Below are 18,011 nucleotides of genomic sequence, written 5' to 3'. Positions count from 1 at the left end.
GCCTGGCACCACTAGGGGACCCTGCCAGACCACACGCTGGCTGAATGGGCACAAAGCCCATCACAGCGGACAGCCAAGGCCAGTCCACCCTCCTTCCTAAAGGGCACACCGGCTCTGGGCCAGGAGGCTGAGGTGAGCGAGACAGGCCTGGGCTCTGGCGTCGAGGAGCCCACCGTGTGATGTCAGCGCAGAGGAGTGAGCGCAGAAGGAAGGGGTGCTGGGAGAGCCAGTGAGGGGACGCCGAGACCTGACATGCATGCGAAGCTCACCCAGGACCCGTGGTTCCTGCACCCAAACCCTGATGCACAATGCCCAAGTTGATGGCCATGGTGGGGTACCTGTGACCCAGCTACCCCACTTGACCTCACCCCCTTTTCCTTCCTTCTCCCCCGAGACAGCCAAGCAGGGGAGTGGGCGGGCTCTCCACACTGGGGCCTGGAGGCAACGTGGACCCCCTAAAGCTTCTGAACATTCCTTCCAGCAAGCACAGTTGGGTTCCGTGCAGTCAGCCACTGGCCTCACTCCTGGCCCCTCAAACTCTGGATACATCTCTGGGACACCACCAGGGGGCCGCCTCGAGCCGAGGATGGACGGACCCTGGCTGTACCCCCCGCAACGGCCTCCACACCCACAGTGTGTGGGAGAACCGCAGCCTGTTCTCAAGTGGCGTTTCCCCCTGCTGCCATATGTACATAGGTGTCATTATACTGTTTGTCTTGGGGCAGAAGCCATGTCAGTGTCACCAGTGCCCACCTTCCCCCCATCCCCACGGGCACCCATGCAGGCCTCTGGCCATCCTGGCTGGGGCTGGAGCCCTGGACGCTGGGGGCCCCCGCACCCAGGATTCAGGGGATTGGGGAGGTGCCAGGAACCACCCGTGGCATCTGCTCCAGCAGAAGGGGGGCAGGTGGGGAGACCAGAGGGGCTGGGGCCCCGTCAGCGCAGACCTCTTACCTGGGGCATCTGGGGAGCAGCGTTCCAAGGGAAGACAGGTGGGGGGACGCACAGGATGGAGGGCGCTGGCCGGGGCAGAGGGCTCTTCCCAGCCCCAAGGGGGCCGAGCAGCTGGCAGGACTTGGCAACCCGGAGGGCTGACGCTGGACCTCGGTGGGTTTGGGGGAGACGGGGAGGGGGCTGGGCCCTGACCTGAGGCTGGCCACCTGAGCCCTGCTGTGCTGTCCACACCAGCTGGTGGTGGGGGCTGGGGGCACCGGGGGCCAGGGAGGGAGCTGGCAGCTTATGACTGAGAGTGTGGCACGGGACAGGTGCTCGTGTGGCCGGTGTGTGTGGGGCCTCGTCGTGTGTGTTCTGCCTCCAATAAAAAGTTTCATGGTGACCCAATGGGGCTCGCCTCTGACCCTACTTGGCCCCATGGGGTGGGTCAGACACCAGGTGTCCCAGGACTGCCTCCTGCGCGATTTCCCCAGACTCCCCTCCGTTCTCATTTCAGTGCAGGAAACAGCTTCCCAGATAGCTTTGTACCCTTGGCAGCTGCTTGAGATCCTCTGGCCAAGCCAGTCCTGCACCTGTCCAGCAGCCTGGGCATCCGGGTAGGGGATGGGGCTTCGGGGGATGAACCTGGACCTGCTCTATTTGGGCCTCCCATCCCGGTCCCGAGGGCCACAGTCAGTCCCTGCGGGCCTCTCCGGTGCCAAGGCCGGAGTCCTGAGGAGCTGAGACTCTTGATTAAGGAACAACAGTCCCTGGAGCTCCCTTCATGGCTCAATGGTTGACGAGCCCGACTAGGATCCACGAGGACGCAGGTTTGATCCCTGGCCTTGCTCAGTGGTTTGAGGATCCAGCATTGCCGCGAGCTGTGGTGTAGGTTACAGACATGGCTTGGATCTAGCTTAGCTGTGGCTGTGGTGTAGGCCGGCAGCTACAGCTCACATTGGACCCCTAGCCTGGGAATCTCCAAGTGCCGCCAAGTGCGGCCTTAAAAAGTAAAACAAACAAACAAACAAAAAAGAACAACAGTCCCCAACGGCTGTTTATCCATAAAACCAATGTGAAGCTTAAGGACAAAGCAATCCCCCGAGTTCATAATGAAATCCAACGCTTACCAATGGAGCCTGGCACGGGGCCTGCGGAAGTGGATGTGCCCAGGTCCCTGGGCTGCCTGTGCAGAGACGGAGGTCCCGGGCCCTGGGACTGAGGTTTCCCAGACTGTTCCCAGCACGACTCCCCCAAGCGGGGTGTTCTCTGCCAACAGGTGAGCAGTCCTGCCTGCTGATAGCCCAGGACCAGGCCCCCAGGGATGCTGGGGAAGGAACCCCTGAGCTGGGGGCGTGGGGGGGGGAAACCACTGAGATGGCCACACCTGCCCTAGGTGGGCCCTCTCCAGCCACCACCGAGCCAAGCTGCTCTGGCCTGGCACATGGAAACTCCAGTGACTCGGGCACCCAGAGGTTCTTAGGGCCGACTTCTTAGCCACAGATGTAGAATCCAGCACAGAAAGAGAGTGCCCATGGCAGGTGGGGTTCAGCCAGCACCCCTTCGTGAGGCCCAAGCTCGTGAAGAGGGCCCGGTCTGGCTCTCCTGAACACCAGCAGCCGTCAACACCGGCCCCACCCTGCCTTTATCCAGTGGCTCATACACCCGCTCCCTGTGTTGGGTCCCCACTCTGGTGGAGAAGTGGAGGCTCAGAAAGTGACAAGTCTCGCCAAAGGCCACAGCTGGTATGTGGCTGAGCAGAACCCAGCCCTAGGGGCTCACGTGAGGTCAAGGGTGGTAGGGAGAGGGGTCCAGGATCTGAGTCAGGGGCTTTGGCTGTGGCACCCTGCAGGTCCCGCCTATGCCAGGTCTCAGCTCCCACGCCTCGAGCAGCTCCAGGCCCTGCCACTCCTCCTACGAGACGCTACCCAGGGAACCTCCCCGCCCCCTCACCTCCCAGGCTCCCGTGTTTACCTGGGTGCCAGGAAAAGCCTTTGTTTCTGGAAGCTGACCCTGAATGGATCCTGCTGCTGTCCACCAGACAGTGTCACAGTCGTCACCCCTTCCCTGCTTCGAGGAGCCCAGGAAGACACTGGAAAGCAATCTTTTAGGCCCAGTGTTCTGGGGGAGCATCTGGAGAGCCCCTGGAGCTGGGAAACTCAGCACCAGATCTGACAGCAGACGAGGCTCCGGGTCCCCCACATGGGGGCGGGGGCGGAAGGATCATACTCGCCCCCAGTCTTGCATCCACGCCAGCCCAGGCCCAGCACCTGCGGCTCTCTGCGGCCACTTCCCAGAGCCTCAGGCCTTGTCCTGAAAGGGAACTGGGCCAGTGGTTGTTTTCCAAGCAGAATTTTCTTGGAGCCCTATATGTCAACAGCCAAGCGGCACTTTCCTCCTGGGGGAGGGGGAGGGGTGGCCTGGGGCCCAAAGCTGTCCCTGAGGAATCTGCAGAGCAGCGTTGGGGAACCAAACCCTCTCATTTTACACCAGAGAGAACTGAGAGGCACAGAGAGGGCAAACACCCAGCCCAAGTCCTCACAGCGAGAGAGCGAGTGGCGTGCTGCAGGCTGCGCTCCATCCAGTGTCACAAGCAGCCAGCACTGAGCAGGGAGATAAGATGACACGGTACCTCCCATCTCACTTGCACACGTGCACACACGTGTGCATGCGTTCATGCACATGCAGGCCAGCCCTGTGGAGACAGCCCCGGGGGGGCCAGTTATGGAAGCCCGCTCTGCGTCTGCTCTGGTAGCACATGGGGCCCCTCCACCTGCACCTGCCCGGGAGGCCCTCACCCTCGCCCTTGCCTTCGCCAAGGGAGGCCCGAGCGCACCCCTCAGAGGGGCCCAAAGGCAACTCAAGCCGTCTGCCGGTTCTTGACCTAGTTCCTGTTGCATGCAGGGCTGATGAGGCGAGCACAGGACCAGGCTCTGTCTGTGGAGCCTCAGGCCCCCCACCCCCTCACCACGAGGGCAGTAAAGATTCTAGCCCCTTCCTCTGGTCTCAGGGGCTGGGGAGGGATTGCTGAGGCCGTCTATTCCCATGTGGGGTCATTTTCTGCCCCCAGCACCCCAGGCAAAGGCGATGGCTCAGCTGGGTGAGGGAGGGCCCTGGAGACCCATGCTCCGTGCCCAGTCCCCAGACTGGCCTGAGCAGCTACCCCAGGCACGGAGGGCGGCCGCAGCCTCACCAAGCACCTGCTGCCTCGCCACCCTGCTCGCTCTCAGGAGAGGAAATCCAAGCCTGGCGACTGTGCCGGCCGTCCTGGCACCTGCTGGTCTCCCCACAGACGCGCTTCAGACACGATGCGGGGGCCGGGGGGAATCACCAAACACGGGTGGTGGGACAGGGACAGGAGGGGAGGGGCAGGGGATGAGCCCTCCTGGGTCTACAGGCTGCTGGGCCAGTCAGCGGGGCACCCAGGGGCAAAGGCTTCCCTGAGCTGAGTGCTCGGCTTCCGGCGCTGGGCTTCTGCCGAGCACACTGCCCAAGCAGGAGCTGCACTCTGGCTTAGCTGCACAGACGCCGTGCCTGGAGCAGACCCCGGGGGCGCTCTCTGATCCCACACGGGGCGGGCGAAGGGACGCATCCGACTTTGCTGCCATTAGTCATGGGGTGAGAGCCCTGAGGTGTGATGCCGGCCGTGGTCACACAGAGACCAGAGTGGATCCCACAGGGACCTGTGTGCCCACAGCAGAGCCCCCTCCAGCCCCATCCCCCTCTGGGGATGCAGCGCAGGTGACGACACGTGGTGTTCCCCACCCTGACCTGTGAGCTCGCCCGCGGAGAAGCTACCTGGGAGTGACGACTGCCGGTGTCCTCTGCCATGGGTGCCGGGGACCCCCACCCAGCCCTCAGCAAATCCCGCCCAGGGTAACAGCCTCATCTCCGGGACTCACACCAGAGCCAGACGACTTGAGAACACTCGCTGGGCCAGGAACCGGGGTGGGCTGGGGAGACTGAGCTTCCCTTCCAGGAACAAACCTACTGTGGCTCGGGGACCGAGGGCTTGAGAGAGGGGCTCGCCAAGTCCCTTTCTTGCCCCCCACCCCCCTGCCATTGCCCAGCTCAGCCTCCAGGCACTGGTTGCCCCTCCAGAGCAGGGAACCGTGGGCTCAAACCCAACCCCTGGCCCATCCAGCGCGAAGGAAGGCCGGTTCACAGCTACTCCCTGGGCCCGTGGGTCGGCGGCGTGGGCTGGGCCGCAGGTGTGTGACGCAGACCCAACAAAGGCAGGGCCCGGAGGGCTCTTCTCGGCGGGCGCCGACGCCTCCTCCAAGGGACAAGAGGGTCACCGTTAACGATGCTGCCCGCTCTCCTCCACAGGAGGCGGCCTGCCCCGTCCGCCCCTGGTCAGACTGCATCCTGTTTGTCCTGGGCCTCTCAACAGTGCGGCCCGCACTGCCCCCTCCTGCACCACCTGGTCCCCAATGGAATCCTAGGGCCAGGAATGCGCAGCAATCAGAGAGCTGGCGCATGTGCGCCCAGGGGCCTGTATAAAGCAGGGGAACCCAGAGCCAAACGTCCTGCACAGGAGCCCGGAGCAGCTCTGCCCAGCCCGGCCCAGCCCGGCCCAGGCTCCAGCTGTTGTCCTGGGACAGGCCCACAGCGCGGTGAGTAGAGCCACTCCCCCCCCGCCAGCAGGGAGCCCACGCAGGCCGTCCCCCAGGTCAGGAGCTGGGCACGGGCAGTAAGAACCACAGGGTCGCAAGGGGCTGCAGGCCAGGGACAGGGAGACCGGTACCTCGTGCTGCAGCCCAGAGATGGAGCTCAGGGGCCTCCAGGGCTTGGCCCTGGTCTTCCTTCTGTGCTTGTCCAGCCATGTCCCACATGTTGGGGCTTGAAGCTGCAACTTGGGCTGGGGTCCAGTGTTCGGTGTGGAGTGTCCCAAGCTTCCAGCAGGTTCTGAAAGGGGTCCATGATCCCCCAGAGGGAGAAGGGTCGCTTCGCTCTGTGGATCAGGATGTCCCCCTCCTTGAGACCCAGAGCCCAAGCCCGGGCAGGGGTCGCTCCCCTGGTGGAGTCCCACCTGGTCCACTGCTTTCATGGGGAGGAAGCGCCTTGTGAGAAGCCCCACTCTCTCCGGGCCCTGATGGAGAGGCTTTCCTGAAGCAGGCGAGAAGTTGCTCCAGTCCCAGGGGATGCGAGATGCTTAGGAGGGCTGGGTTTGGGAAGAGGATGGCTGCTTTTATGATTTTTTTAGAGCTTTCTGGCCGAGAACACTTTGAAATGTCTTCAAGGGAGGCATTTCTGCAAACAGCGCTGGGGAGCCCGTGCTGTCTTCTCCAGAACCGGCTCCCTTTATTCCAGCCCCAGTTCTACTGCTCAGAGGACCAGCCAGCTCCAACTCACCATGGTCGTTACCAAAACGGCTTCCTTTGCAAGGGAACGAGCAATTATTGCCAAGGCGGGGGCACTTGGGGAAGCTCTATTTGTTTCAGATCCCCACAGACTGGCACCCACGGGTAGTGATTCCTGCGTCAAGCCCCATTAGACCCCGGCTCGCATCCCAGCTCTGCCACTTAGGAGGCTGTGGGATCTCCCCTCCTGGCAGGGGGATGTCCCCGTAAGAGGAGATAAGCAAGACCCTCCCTGGGAGGCCTGCGAGGACGACAGCAGGTATGGACAGAGTCGTGAAGCCCAGAGCCTTCGCTTTCCAGCTGTGTGGCCTGGGCACAACCTCTCAGCCTTTCTGACCCTGCTCTTGCCTGAAAAAATCGGAATAACAGGGCTTAAAACCAGCTCTGTTGTGAAGATGACGTGTGGCTGTGCACCAAGGGTTCAGCTCACAGTTTGGCAGAGTCGGTGCTGTGGGAACAGGCGGCTACTCCTCTCCAGGGGGTGTCTGAGGTGGGCTGGGCCCCTCAGGTCCGCTTCCTTCTGTCAGGAATAACTTGTTTCCATGTCAGAAAAACATGAGCAGAGTGTCCCAGCTAAACAGCTTAACTAGACCCATTCATTATCAAGTTGAAAATGAAGGGAGATTGATGCTATTAACTTCCTATCCCATGGCTCTGAGATGATACGGCCCAAGAGTCAATAATTATAATAAAAGAAGAACGAGCCCACATTTGCTCAGCTCTCCTGGGGCTGCCTGTAAGCCATCCCAGCAGCAGTGGTATTAGAGCGCTAAGCTGCCAAGGCCGTCAAAGGAGAGGGAGAGGGAGAACCAGCCTAATTGGTGCAATCGGCTCCTGAGCCTGCTAAGAAAATAAAGGCCCGGTCCCCACGCTGCTTGCCAGCTGGGCTCAGCTGAGCCACCAGCTCACGCCTTTGATGGCTGCCCGGGCCCTGGGAGGTATGCTGACAAGCGTGCGCGGCCCAGCAGCGCAGCCTGTAACTTCCTCCCCTCTCTGCTCTGCCCAGATGATCAGCTGTCACTCCCTGCCCTTCCTCCTCCTTCTGCCGCTGGGTGCCTGCTTTCCTGTGCTTGACAGAGATGTGCCTGTGAACGCCATGGATGTCGTCGGAGGCGGAAGGAGCTGGGCCAACCTGGCAGGGGGACGGCACTTTCTGTGGGGCTCCCCTGGGTGGCAGAGAGCTCCACACCCAGGTGCCTGGCTCATCATGGCCAAGGAGCTGCAGGCGGTGGGCAGAGCACGTGCCAGCTTCGGGTTGAGGTTTGGGAGGCAGGACAATGGCAGTGAGGCCGCTGGCTTCCTCCCGGGTGATGGTGAGAAGGCTAGTGGCCTGTTAGGGACCCTGGCTGAGGAGCTCCATGGCTACAGCAGGAAGAAAGGTGGCTTCAGCTTCCGCTTTGGCCGGGGGTGAAGGGGCCCAGGCGTCCTGGAAGGGGCTCCTCCTTGACAGACCCCCTCCCCCGCTGCCACCGTTTCCACTCCCATTTTCTCCTCAAGCCTCAAAGACCAAGATGCTGAAAACGTGTTGCTACTATAATGAACTATAATAGGAATTCTAACAGCAGTAGGATTGGTTAAGTGGGTGCTTACTTTAATCTCGAACTTCGCTGAAGCAAAATCCTGGATGGTGTCAAAAAGGAGGTTAGGAGACGCAGCTCCCAGGCAGGCTGTTGTGCGCCAGCCCCCTCCCCTGGGGGGCTGGTTCTGAGCAGTCCCCCTGCCCCAGGGGCATGGAGCCAAGGACTTGGGGGTGTGCACATGAACAGAGCTGAGGCGGGTGGACGGAGTGAGGACAGTGGGAAAATGCGAGTTTTGACAGTCTCCATCGGGACACCCGGCGTGACAGCCAAAGTGCAACAGTAAGGGAGCACTTTCCACTGGGTACGGAGTGTGGCTCGGAAAGCTAAAAACGGAAAAAAGAAAACTTGCTCTCCCTCCCATTAACACAACACCCCTGCGGCAAGAAAACCTCGCTGCGGGGTTGAGAAGCAACGAGGAACCAGCTGCCCATCCCCTTCTGACAGCCGCCCTCGCAGGTGGGACGGCACCTGCCAAACCACGAGGCTCCTGGGAGATGAGCAAGGAAGGAGTACGTTTCTGCTACAGCAAGGCTGCACTTCCAAGGTTCAGAATATAAATGTGTTGTACCTTTCGAAATAAAAGTTATAGCCATTGCAAAACCATAATGGAAAGCTCGCCTGCCTCTTGCCTACAGGTCCTCTGTGCCCTAGGAACTTGGCTTTCCTGAGCTGCAAGTGCCTTAACTTTGGGGAGATGGAAATTGTGGTGCATGTACCCACACAGCTCTTCCAGAGCCCCCTTAATTGGCGGTGGTTAACTTCCCACGGTCAAAGGTGTAGGGAAACACGCATGGGGTGTGTTTTCCTCTGCACTTCACTCTTCTCTGTTTTTCTCAAAGCAAGGAGCGTTCTGAAAACAACCTCTCTGCCCCGAGGGAAGCCAGCGTGCGGCCTGGAGTGGCTGCAGCCCTGGGGCGAGGCAGCGCATCCCTTTCAAACGCTGCTTTGGTGGGTCCTGCATCCCATCCCAAGTCGGATACGGCGGTCTGAGGCCGCTCACTCCCAGGCTGGCTTCCGCTGCTGAGATGAGAACCTATATTGATGTTGCTATGGCAACAGCTCCCCTCCTTCTTTTGAGCTGCTGCTTGCCCCTGTTCACAATTGAATAATTTTCCATTGAGCTGTCACAATTAATTGGTAGATTTTTATTAGCCTTTTAGAACCACACTGGGTTGGGCCCAGCTTGGCACCTTGGAGCATTTCAGTGTTTTCCATTCTATTAGAGACTTACATTCCCCGGTAGCAGCTCTCAATCCTCGACAGCCAGAAAGCCACTTCATTAAGGGGTGACAGATCTGAGCCACAAAAGAGCCAGGCTGACTGGGGAACAGAACTGGGGCGGCAGGATGGGACAGGAACACAGGAATCAGAACGCTGCCTTCTCCTGGAGCTCATCCCTGCTTCCCCTGTGCCCTGGGGCTCAGGGCCGATGTGACAGGGACCAGACAGTGACACCACGTCTGGGAGGCACATCACACTCCTTGGCCTCCGCCACGGTCAAAGTCGAGGACGGGCCGATCCCGGAATGCCTCCCTCCTGCCAGTCCAACAGACTGATGGGGATGGGGCTTTGCTGGTGAAAGGGGCAAACGCTCAGCCCTCAAGCCATGGAGGGCAAATCCTAAGAAAACGAGCCCCAGTGCGTTCGTAGAGGGCAGCCCAGGGGCTAGATGCAGGAAGTAGGTTCCCAGCTCCAGCTCCCACCCCAGCAAGGGCTCGTTTCCACTCCGTTAAGCATGGGGGGTGCCCAGCAACCTGGACCACCCCGTCCTCAGCTCATTTACACACACGCAGAAGCCAGAGAACACGCCTGCTCGAGGAAGGCCAGCTCAGACAGACAGACCAGAGGCCGGGGCCAGGGGGACTCCCTGCAGCAAGGCCCCCTGGCCGACGCTCTCGTTCCAATTTCTACTCGTAGAACAAAAGGAGCCGCCCCTGTAGTCACTGGATTGTGAGAACTTGAGTTACCAAGGCCGGGACACTCCCGCACGTGTTTACACACACTCTGGGGATAACACCAGCTGCCCTGAATTTAGGAGGATTGGATTAACCTCGAAGGAGGTATCCGAGATAAAGGGGGAGGGGGAGGGCCTTCAAAGCAGAGGATACCCTGTCATTAGGCTTTCATCATTAAACAAAAATCAACAACAAAGCTATCCTTTCCAGTTGCTTGTACACTGGAGCTCAATAAGTCTGAAAATCAGAACAATCAAACCGCTAAGAGCATCGATCTGTTAAACCCACTCCTGCCACATTTGGCTCAATCTCCTCTTTAACCTTCCCCCCGGCCCCTGCAAGGTCTGGGGGCCTCTTGCCCACCCCATACCCCGGCATCTCCTCGGCAGGGAGGGTCACTCCCCAGATGAGTGGCGATGAGGCTCTGGGGAAAGCATTTATTTTAGAAGCAGAGAGATTAAACTCCCGGTGGGGTGGGCGGGTAGCAGGCACTCTCCTCCAGCCCGGGCACCCGGGCACCAGGAGCTGTTTGCATTTGTTCGTCTTATCCAGTCAAGACACAAAAAAAGGCTTCGCCTTGGTGTGGAGGCCTCAAAGTATTTAGCTATTAAAACAGACGAGGAATATCTGCTTATATTTTCCTATGTGTTTGAAATATTGATAAAAGTCCCTAAGGAAAAAAGAGGTTTGTGGGGCAGCTGCTGTGGGAAACAAGGGGCCACCTGGCCTGACCTTGTGCTGGTGCCATCCTCCAAGCAGGGCGCTGGGTGACAGGCACGAGGGCAGGATGGACAAGGGACACTGTGGCTGGTCAGCGCTGACCCACCCGATGTCTTCTGTACCAAGACAACATTTAGACAGCAATGCCCAGAGCGCTCAACTTGGAAACGCCGTCTAGAAAGTACCCTCGACACCCCAAAAGGCAGGCTCGCTGTAATTCCGACGTCTCTTCCGGGACGCTGCTGGTCATGCTGTGGCCGTCTACATGGTAGACACACTAGTCTGGCCTGTCTAGGGGACAGAAGCCGGCCCGTGCCATGTGATCTCGGGCAAGCTGCTTCCCAGCTCTGAACCCAGCTTGCTCACCCACTAAACGAAGACAGAGACAGACCCTCCCTCGTCACAAGAACAGCGTGAGGGCTGCCGTGAGGGTTGCCCGTGGTAAAGCAAAGGACGCTGTGAAGGGGCCGAACGCACTCACGCGTGCGCGCCAACACGACGCCTTCCACAGAAACCTAACGCCACGCACCTCCCCAACGCGCCCCGCTTCTAAGCGTAGCTTGGTGATGTTTCACCAGGTGACACGGCCCCTGGCCAGCACCCCCCAGACCATCCTGCCCGGGCCTGCGGCTCCGCCCCGTCACTTGCCCGCCCAGCCCCCGCACCGGCCCGAGGGGACGGATGCTTCCACGTCCCTGCTCTGCGTCTGGCAGCGGCTGCTCTGAGTGGCGGACGTGGAGTGAGACGAGTGCCCACTCGCACGGCTCCCTGACCTCCCCCTGTGCGAACAAACCCCACGGACCCCCCTTTCCTCTGTTCTTGGCTGGACTTTCCTGGGCTGTTTTCAGTTTGGGGGTCTTGTTCCGTGGTGTCCATGCCAACCACAGCTGCTGGCCCTTTGGTGGGCTTGGCCCTTGGGTGCTCACTCCTGGGTTCTGGATCTCGAGGGCAGGACTCGAATCACCTGAAAACTGTTGGGTGTGCACAGAGGAAGGTATGCTCCCCTGGGGCTAAATCCACAGTCCTCCTTAGTTCTCAAGGGCTTCTGTGACCTGAAAAAGGTTAAGAACCACTGTTCCAGAACGGCTACCCCAAGTACAGTGCTTGGGCTCAGGCGACGTTCACGGAAGCTTCTTCTTTTGGAGAAGTCTCCTGAGACCCTTGTTTCACACTGGTACGGCTGCCGAGGTGACGAGTGCGGAAACGGGGCTGCATCCTGGCCTCATCACGTGTGAGCTACGAGTGGGCAGGTACGCTCACACTTACCTGGACTGGGAGAGGATGACACGCCCCAAGAGGCTGCCGTGACGATCCCATGACGCGTCCATGAGCAGCACAGAGGAAGCGGCCGTCCGCGGTGGCTGTCACTGTAATCACTCTGCGTCCTCTTTCAGACTTGAAGCTGTCACTCGAGACAAGAGCTCGTTACCCGTGGAAAGGCCCCCGACTTGGGAGATCCGGTGTCAAGTGTTGGTTCAGTTTTTCCCTCTGTGAAAGGAGGGAAGAGATCCGGTCCCCGGGGCCAGCTGCAGCTACCCAACTGGAGCCCGCCCCGGGGGCGTCCGCCAGCCCCGCTCCCGGGCTGGGCTTTCCACCTCCACTGCCTGGCGTGCAGCACGGCTTGCTGCCGAGGTCTCTGGGAGAGCGGTTTCACTGAACCGTGCTCTCCAAAGCGCGTTGGTGAACAGGATCTGTACTCGCTGACAAACCCGCTGGCTTAATAGGTATCATTACCAGAGGGTGCTACTTATGCCCCGACTTCCACTTTCCAGCTGTCAGCTGCCGTTCAAGGGAGACCAAGCTGGGGAAACGACAGTGGCCTGGCCACAGTTCCCTCGGGAGAGGTCACGGCACAGCCCAGGCGGTGTCTCCATCCCCTCTCAGGCCAGCACACCCCGCTCTTCCTCGCGCACACAAAGAAATCAGATGCCTGGGGTGCTGTGGGTATTGACGGGGCTGGGGGCCTCAAATGTAAAGAGAAAAAGCCCCGTGGGGAGGGATTAACCCTTCAGCCAGAGAGGGGTCCAGGATGTGACCTCCTCCCACTCCGATGACACGCGGTGAAGCCCGGGCTGGTCTTCCTCTCGCGCGCCCGTCAGACATGGTCTGCGAGGTGGCACAGCCCGCTCCCAGTGCGGCTGACAGGGGGGTGCAGGAAGGGCCCAGGATGAGGTGGGCTCATGAAATGGCTGAGGACGAGGAGGATGCAGGATTCTGTTCACCAACACGGCGCCTTCGGCCCCTTCGGGAACGTGACTCCCTCCCTCCCCACACACGTGCCACAGCCTGAACAACGGGGAAGAATTAGAGACCACAGCAAGCTGCCCAAGTTCTAATGTTGTAAACATTTATTTAAAAAATACTACGGAGGAGAGATGTGGATTTGAAAAACACAGAGTCATATGCAGGAAAAAAATGTATTGGACCAAACAACAACAAAAAAAGATGCCATAGGCATTCTAGAAGGGCGGATAGTGGAAAACTATTTACACATCATTTATAAAAGAGCCAATCTATAAAAGAGTGTAATACCAAAGTATAAATGCAAAATATAGTGGCACATGGTGTGAACACGAAGAGACCAGTACCTCGTGGAAACAGGCAGCCGAGGGGACTGCGTGGGCTGTTTTGCTCTGTCTGCAAGGCCACCGGCGGTGTTTGGGCCCCTCCCTCAGTCTGTGCACCACAGGAGTCTGGGGGGGCAGAGAGGTGATGAGCTGCAAAAACAGCATAAAACGATCCAGAGGAAAATACCTCTGCTGGAGAAATAAAAGACCAATTTCGGTGATTAGGGTAAAAACGGGGCCTGCGCGAGGTCGCGGGCACGAGAAGGGCTGGGGAGAAGGTGGTTTCTCCCGGTTTCTCCAAGGGTTGCTTCTGAGCCCGGCTGGTGAGACTCAGGCAGATGCCTGCCCACCCCTGAATAGCTGCTCTAGGTCAAGGTCAAGGATGCCTGGGCTCCTGCCCCATGAGCCCAGTCCTGGGCAGCCCGGGGCAGATGACACGGAGGCCTGCCCTTTGAGACACTTTCAGGGTTTCCTTTGTTTGTGACTTTCTTCATCTCTGATGACCCCAAATGAAACATCAGGGCAGGTGATTTGCTGGTGGTAAATCAAATACGCCAGGTGCCCGTTAGCAGTGCAGCCAATGCTGACTGGGCTTTGGAGCCCCATCTCTTCCTCCCGTCTGTGCGCTGGCGCTCAGCGGCAGCCCCTCCCCTATCGGAGGCGGCTATGCCGAGGGCAGGACGTTGAAGCGCTTCGAGAACTCCAGGAAAGAGCCCTGCAAGAACCCACTCTGTCTCAGGAGAACAACGGAGTGGAAGAGTGACAAATCAGGACCGAGCGCCTTTTCAGGGCACCTGGAGATTTGGAAGGGAGCTAACTCTGCAGCCACTGCAGACCTGCCCAGGCCCCGGGCCACCTAGCTGGCCACCCCCAGCCGCCTCTACAGTCCCCATCTGCTGAACAGCGACCCTGCCACCCTCAAGACTCAAGCTTTCTATCCAGGCTTAGCAGTGCATATGCCGCCAGAGCAAGAGCTGGGCTCTGCGGACGCGGAGAGGACAGCGACAAGGAACCTCTCCCACACCCTGGACCTCCTTCCCCAGCTTCCCACCTGGCCCGGGCCCCACGGGCTGCTTGGCTTTAGCACCCTGTTTCACCGCCAGATCAAGAGCTGTCCTTCACATGAGGAAACGGTGAGGGCACCAGCCCGTGGCAGGCAGCAGGGGAGGGCAGGGTGACCATTGGGCAGCTCTTCCCAGGACGTAGTTCTGGAAACATGTCTTCAGCACAGCAGACACAAGAAAGATGAGTGCACAACCTCTCTGCACAGGGTGAGTGGTGGTGACAGGTCCCAAGGCCTTGGTGACACAGCTCCCCTGCCATTTGGGGTACTCGTTCTTGGGGTGAAACGGAGGTGAAGGACGTCCTTGGGGAAGAAAACGAAGAGGAAGTGCTCATTCACCTTCCCGCCCAGCCCCTGAGCTCAGCCTGGAAGCTCGACGTGGGCAGGAGGCTGCACGCTGCCCAACTGACCACAGTCCAGAGAGCAGGAACCCCACAGACAGAACGCGGCCGGGGGTGCGGGGAGCCGGGCCTCGGAGAGGGGAGCATGCGACGACGGTGGGTGTACAACGCAGGGAGTAGGGCTGCACTCCACGGCGGCCCCCGGCTCTGCCCGGAGCAGGGCTCCCGGGCCAAGGTCCCCGCTTGCTGGTCCTCTGTCAGCCACCGTCAAGGGCACGGGGAGCCCTCACACACTCTGGACGCCCAGCTTCTGCTACCTCTGCACGATGTCACTGATCTCCTTCACGGAGCTGAGGAGCTTGCTGAAGTCCTGGGTGGCCGCTGGGCCACTCCCTGCTGTCGCCGGGCAGATCTGAAGCTCGCGAAGACTGTTCTCCAGTTTGTTGATGGCCTCGCGAAAGGCGAACTTGTTCCTCATCTGCTGGATGGAGTCCACGTAGCTCACGCAGAACGTGTAGAGGTTCTTGCCGGCTTCGAGCACGGCGCTGTGGCTGGCCATCTGCTCAGAGTTCCTGGAGACGGCCAGGCACAGGGCCTCGGTGCCGTCCAGTACCATGCCCTTGGTGATGGCGCCGCTGGCAATCCGCTCCGGAGGCTGGCGGGTTTTCCGAAGAGACACGCGGGTCGATATGAGAGGGATGAAGGCGGTGGAGGACGGCTGGTCCCCCGCCAGGGCAGAGGATGCTGTCGGCAGCGTGCAGGGAGCAGAGGCTGGGCTGGTTGGGGTCCCGGCTGGCTTGGTGGACGACTGTGGCTTTGGCACGGACGGGAGCACAGGCTTTTTGACACCGTCTCCCAGCTGGCTGGGTTTGGCAGCGTCACTGTTCACGGCATCCACAGCCAGAGCCGCAGGCTTCGCCTTCCCACTGGGGCCTACCTCCCCGGCTGCCTCCTGGCTCGGGCTCTGAGAGGACTTCCCCACCTTCCCAACAGAGGCGGGCGGTGGGGGCGGCGGGGCAGGCTTGAGTTTGGACAGCTTTCCCTTGTCCCTCCCTGGGGACTCGGAGGCGGGCTTGTGCCTCCTCACTCTGGACTCCTCGCCAGGGGCCTTGCTGGGCCCTCCAGAGGCACCTGGCCCGGCCCTGCTGGTGGGGGGCCCCGGCTCAGCAGGTGCCCCCAAGGCACTGCACTTTCCGGCGTCTTCCTTGTGGGGAAGGCTGGAGGAAGATGGAACCTGCCTACGGAGGAGTTTCGGAGTCAGGGTGGGAGGGCTGGAGCCCGGGCTGGACTCGGCTGTGTCTCTGAAAACCTCGTCAGCTTCTTCCTCGGTCTTCTTCGCCAGCCGGGGTGGCGGGGTGACGGTGCCTCTGGTCACCTGGTCGGACCTGTTCTCACTGGCCCGCTTCCGCGGCAGAGCTGGCTTCTCACTTTTGTGCCCCCCAAATGTGGACGAGTCAAACTGTCTTCCCGTGGACTGCAGGTCCCGAGGCAGCGTGACCGACCGCCACTCTGTGTCCTTGGCCCCGTGGGGCACGCAGGAGGCAGAGCAGGACCTCAGGAAGCGCTTGCTGGAGCTGCCGCCGCTCTCCTCCTCGCTGGCTGCTAACCGGCTGCTGGTCAGGGTGCTGGACTTCTTCCACAGGTGGGGGGACCGGAAGCCGGCGCCCCCGGACTCCCGGAAGGCTCCGTTGGGCACGCCGGCCCCGCCGCTGGGCTTTGGGGACTTGGCTGGCTCGGCCGCATCCGAGGGTGCGAGCGCGAGCGCCCCGTTGCTGGCTTCCCGGCCCTCGTCCTCGACGGCCCCTCTGCGCTCGGGCTGGCCGTCCATCTCCCGGAAGGAGCTGCTGCGTTTGGGAGGGGTCGGGGCGGTCTTCTTCTTCTTCTTGATCAAGGCGCTGAACAAGTTGGTCTTCTTGTCTTTGGGGAGCAGGCGCTCGTCTTCGTTGAGGCCGCCGTCCTGAGGGCCGCGCTCTTTTCGAGGCAGCAGCGGAGACACGGCCGGCTCGTGGTCCGGAGGATCTGAAACACACCGGGGAGAGTTGAACGGCTCCAGGCCAGAGGCTGCGGAGCGAGCGGGGAACCTCGCGGGCCGGCCGGCCGGCCCGTTCCTACAGAGCAGCGGGCTGGGCACCGGCTCTGACGGGCTCTCACCCGGGCCGGCGGCTTCTCTGTGCTCACCCTCACTTTCTCATCTGTAAAGCGGGGGACCGTGAGGCCTACCCAGACGCTGTCCCCAGAAAGTAACGCCGCAATGAACGTGGAGCCTTCACCACAGCTCTTGGCACGAAATTTCTAACTGCAGCCCCCGTGGTGAGTAGTGCTGTTAGGAAAAGCTCAGGTCCCTCCCCTTGAAGACAGCAGACCAAAAAGCTGGGACACTCCCCGTCCTTTAAAGAAGCAGAGTCCCCTCAACCCCACTGTCTGGTGAGTAAAAGGCAGGACCAGGCCGAGCGCAGGGTCAGAACCTGTGCCTCTCAGACCCGTCAGCCGGCTGAGGCTCCCACGAGGTAAGATCAGGAGGGACGGGCCACCTACCACAGGGCGCGGGGACAATGGGCTATTACGCTTGGGAAACAAGAAGGGTGACCTTTAAACATTTTTAAATGGACATTCTTTAAATGTGAATAACAGCTCCTAAGAAATCTTTCTGGTGTTGCCAAGCTCCCCGTGAGTGAATGACAGAACTCTCTCAGAGGGCAGCTGCTAGGGCCTGCTGTCAGCATCCTGTAACTCGAAGCAGAGGGACAAGGGGCATTTGTCAGCATACCAGGCAGCACACAGGACCTGTGAATCAGGGAAGGCTGAGGAGCGCCCCGAACCTTCACCCAGCGGAAGGGGGCGAAGACAGCGAAGTTCTAATGAATCACGCACAGCCCACCTCCGTGCTCAACAGCTAATGGGCACTCCGGGTGCACCGAGATACCACACACCAAAATACTCCTCAGATGAATGAATACCGGCGGGCAAAACGAACACGGCTGCTTATCACCGGGCTTTTAATAAGCCGCTAGTTTTCACAGTAGCCTCTCCTCCCCTCCGCTACCTGAAACCACGACGAGCAGAGATGAAGGGGGTGGTCAGGTATATGGGAAAAGATGTGACAGAGAATGGATGTGTGCATGTGTATGGTTGAATCACAGCTGAAGCTGCTGCAGCGCTGTCCATCACCTGGGCTTCAATAAAACTTCATGGGAAAAAAAAGAGAAAAAAGAAGGACCAGAGGAGCAGATGCGGGATAGCTGACGTGCCATCATGCTATCAGAGTGGGGGCGCAAGATGGTCCAGGGGTGTGCAAAGTAAGCACTACAGTTTAGCTGTTCCTCTTTCTTTTCCTATGGACACACAGGTGGCTTATGGAAGTTCCTGGACCAGGGACTAAATCCATGCCACAGATGCCACCTATGCCTCAGCTGTGGCAACACTGGATCCTTTGACCCACTGTGCCAGGCTAGGGATCGAACCTGCACCTCTGTAGCAGCCTGAGCCACT

General features: G+C 60.1%; 2 protein-coding genes across 4 annotated transcripts in view; one reads left to right on the top strand and one right to left on the bottom strand.

Annotated features, from left to right (window-relative positions):
- QRFP (pyroglutamylated RFamide peptide) lies at positions 1,911–10,262 on the top strand. Its single transcript, XM_021070316.1, has one exon. It carries the CDS (start codon positions 7,213–7,215, stop codon positions 7,705–7,707), a length of 495 nt encoding a protein of 164 aa, XP_020925975.1. The 5' UTR covers positions 1,911–7,212; the 3' UTR covers positions 7,708–10,262.
- ABL1 (ABL proto-oncogene 1, non-receptor tyrosine kinase) overlaps positions 12,877–18,011 on the bottom strand; it is a 145,068-nt gene continuing 139,933 nt past the window's right edge. For all 3 annotated transcript variants that reach the window (XM_005660524.3, XM_005660525.3, XM_005660526.3), the window contains one exon: positions 12,877–16,541. In XM_005660524.3, the coding sequence (XP_005660581.1) occupies positions 14,836–16,541 (1,706 nt within the window). In that variant the 3' untranslated portion in view covers positions 12,877–14,835. The remainder of the gene's footprint in view (positions 16,542–18,011) is intronic.

The sequence above is a fragment of the Sus scrofa genome, chromosome 1 (assembly GCF_000003025.6).
Source record: "Sus scrofa isolate TJ Tabasco breed Duroc chromosome 1, Sscrofa11.1, whole genome shotgun sequence".
Taxonomy (NCBI): Eukaryota; Metazoa; Chordata; class Mammalia; order Artiodactyla; family Suidae; genus Sus; species Sus scrofa.
Note: the sequence above shows the minus strand (reverse complement) of the source record. Positions and strands in the feature narration are given on the sequence as shown.

What these genes read in the sequence shown, in the direction of transcription:
- QRFP (XM_021070316.1), top strand. Translation starts at nt 7,213, where the DNA reads ATGGCTGCCCGGGCCCTGGGAGGTATGCTGACAAGCGTGCGCGGCCCA.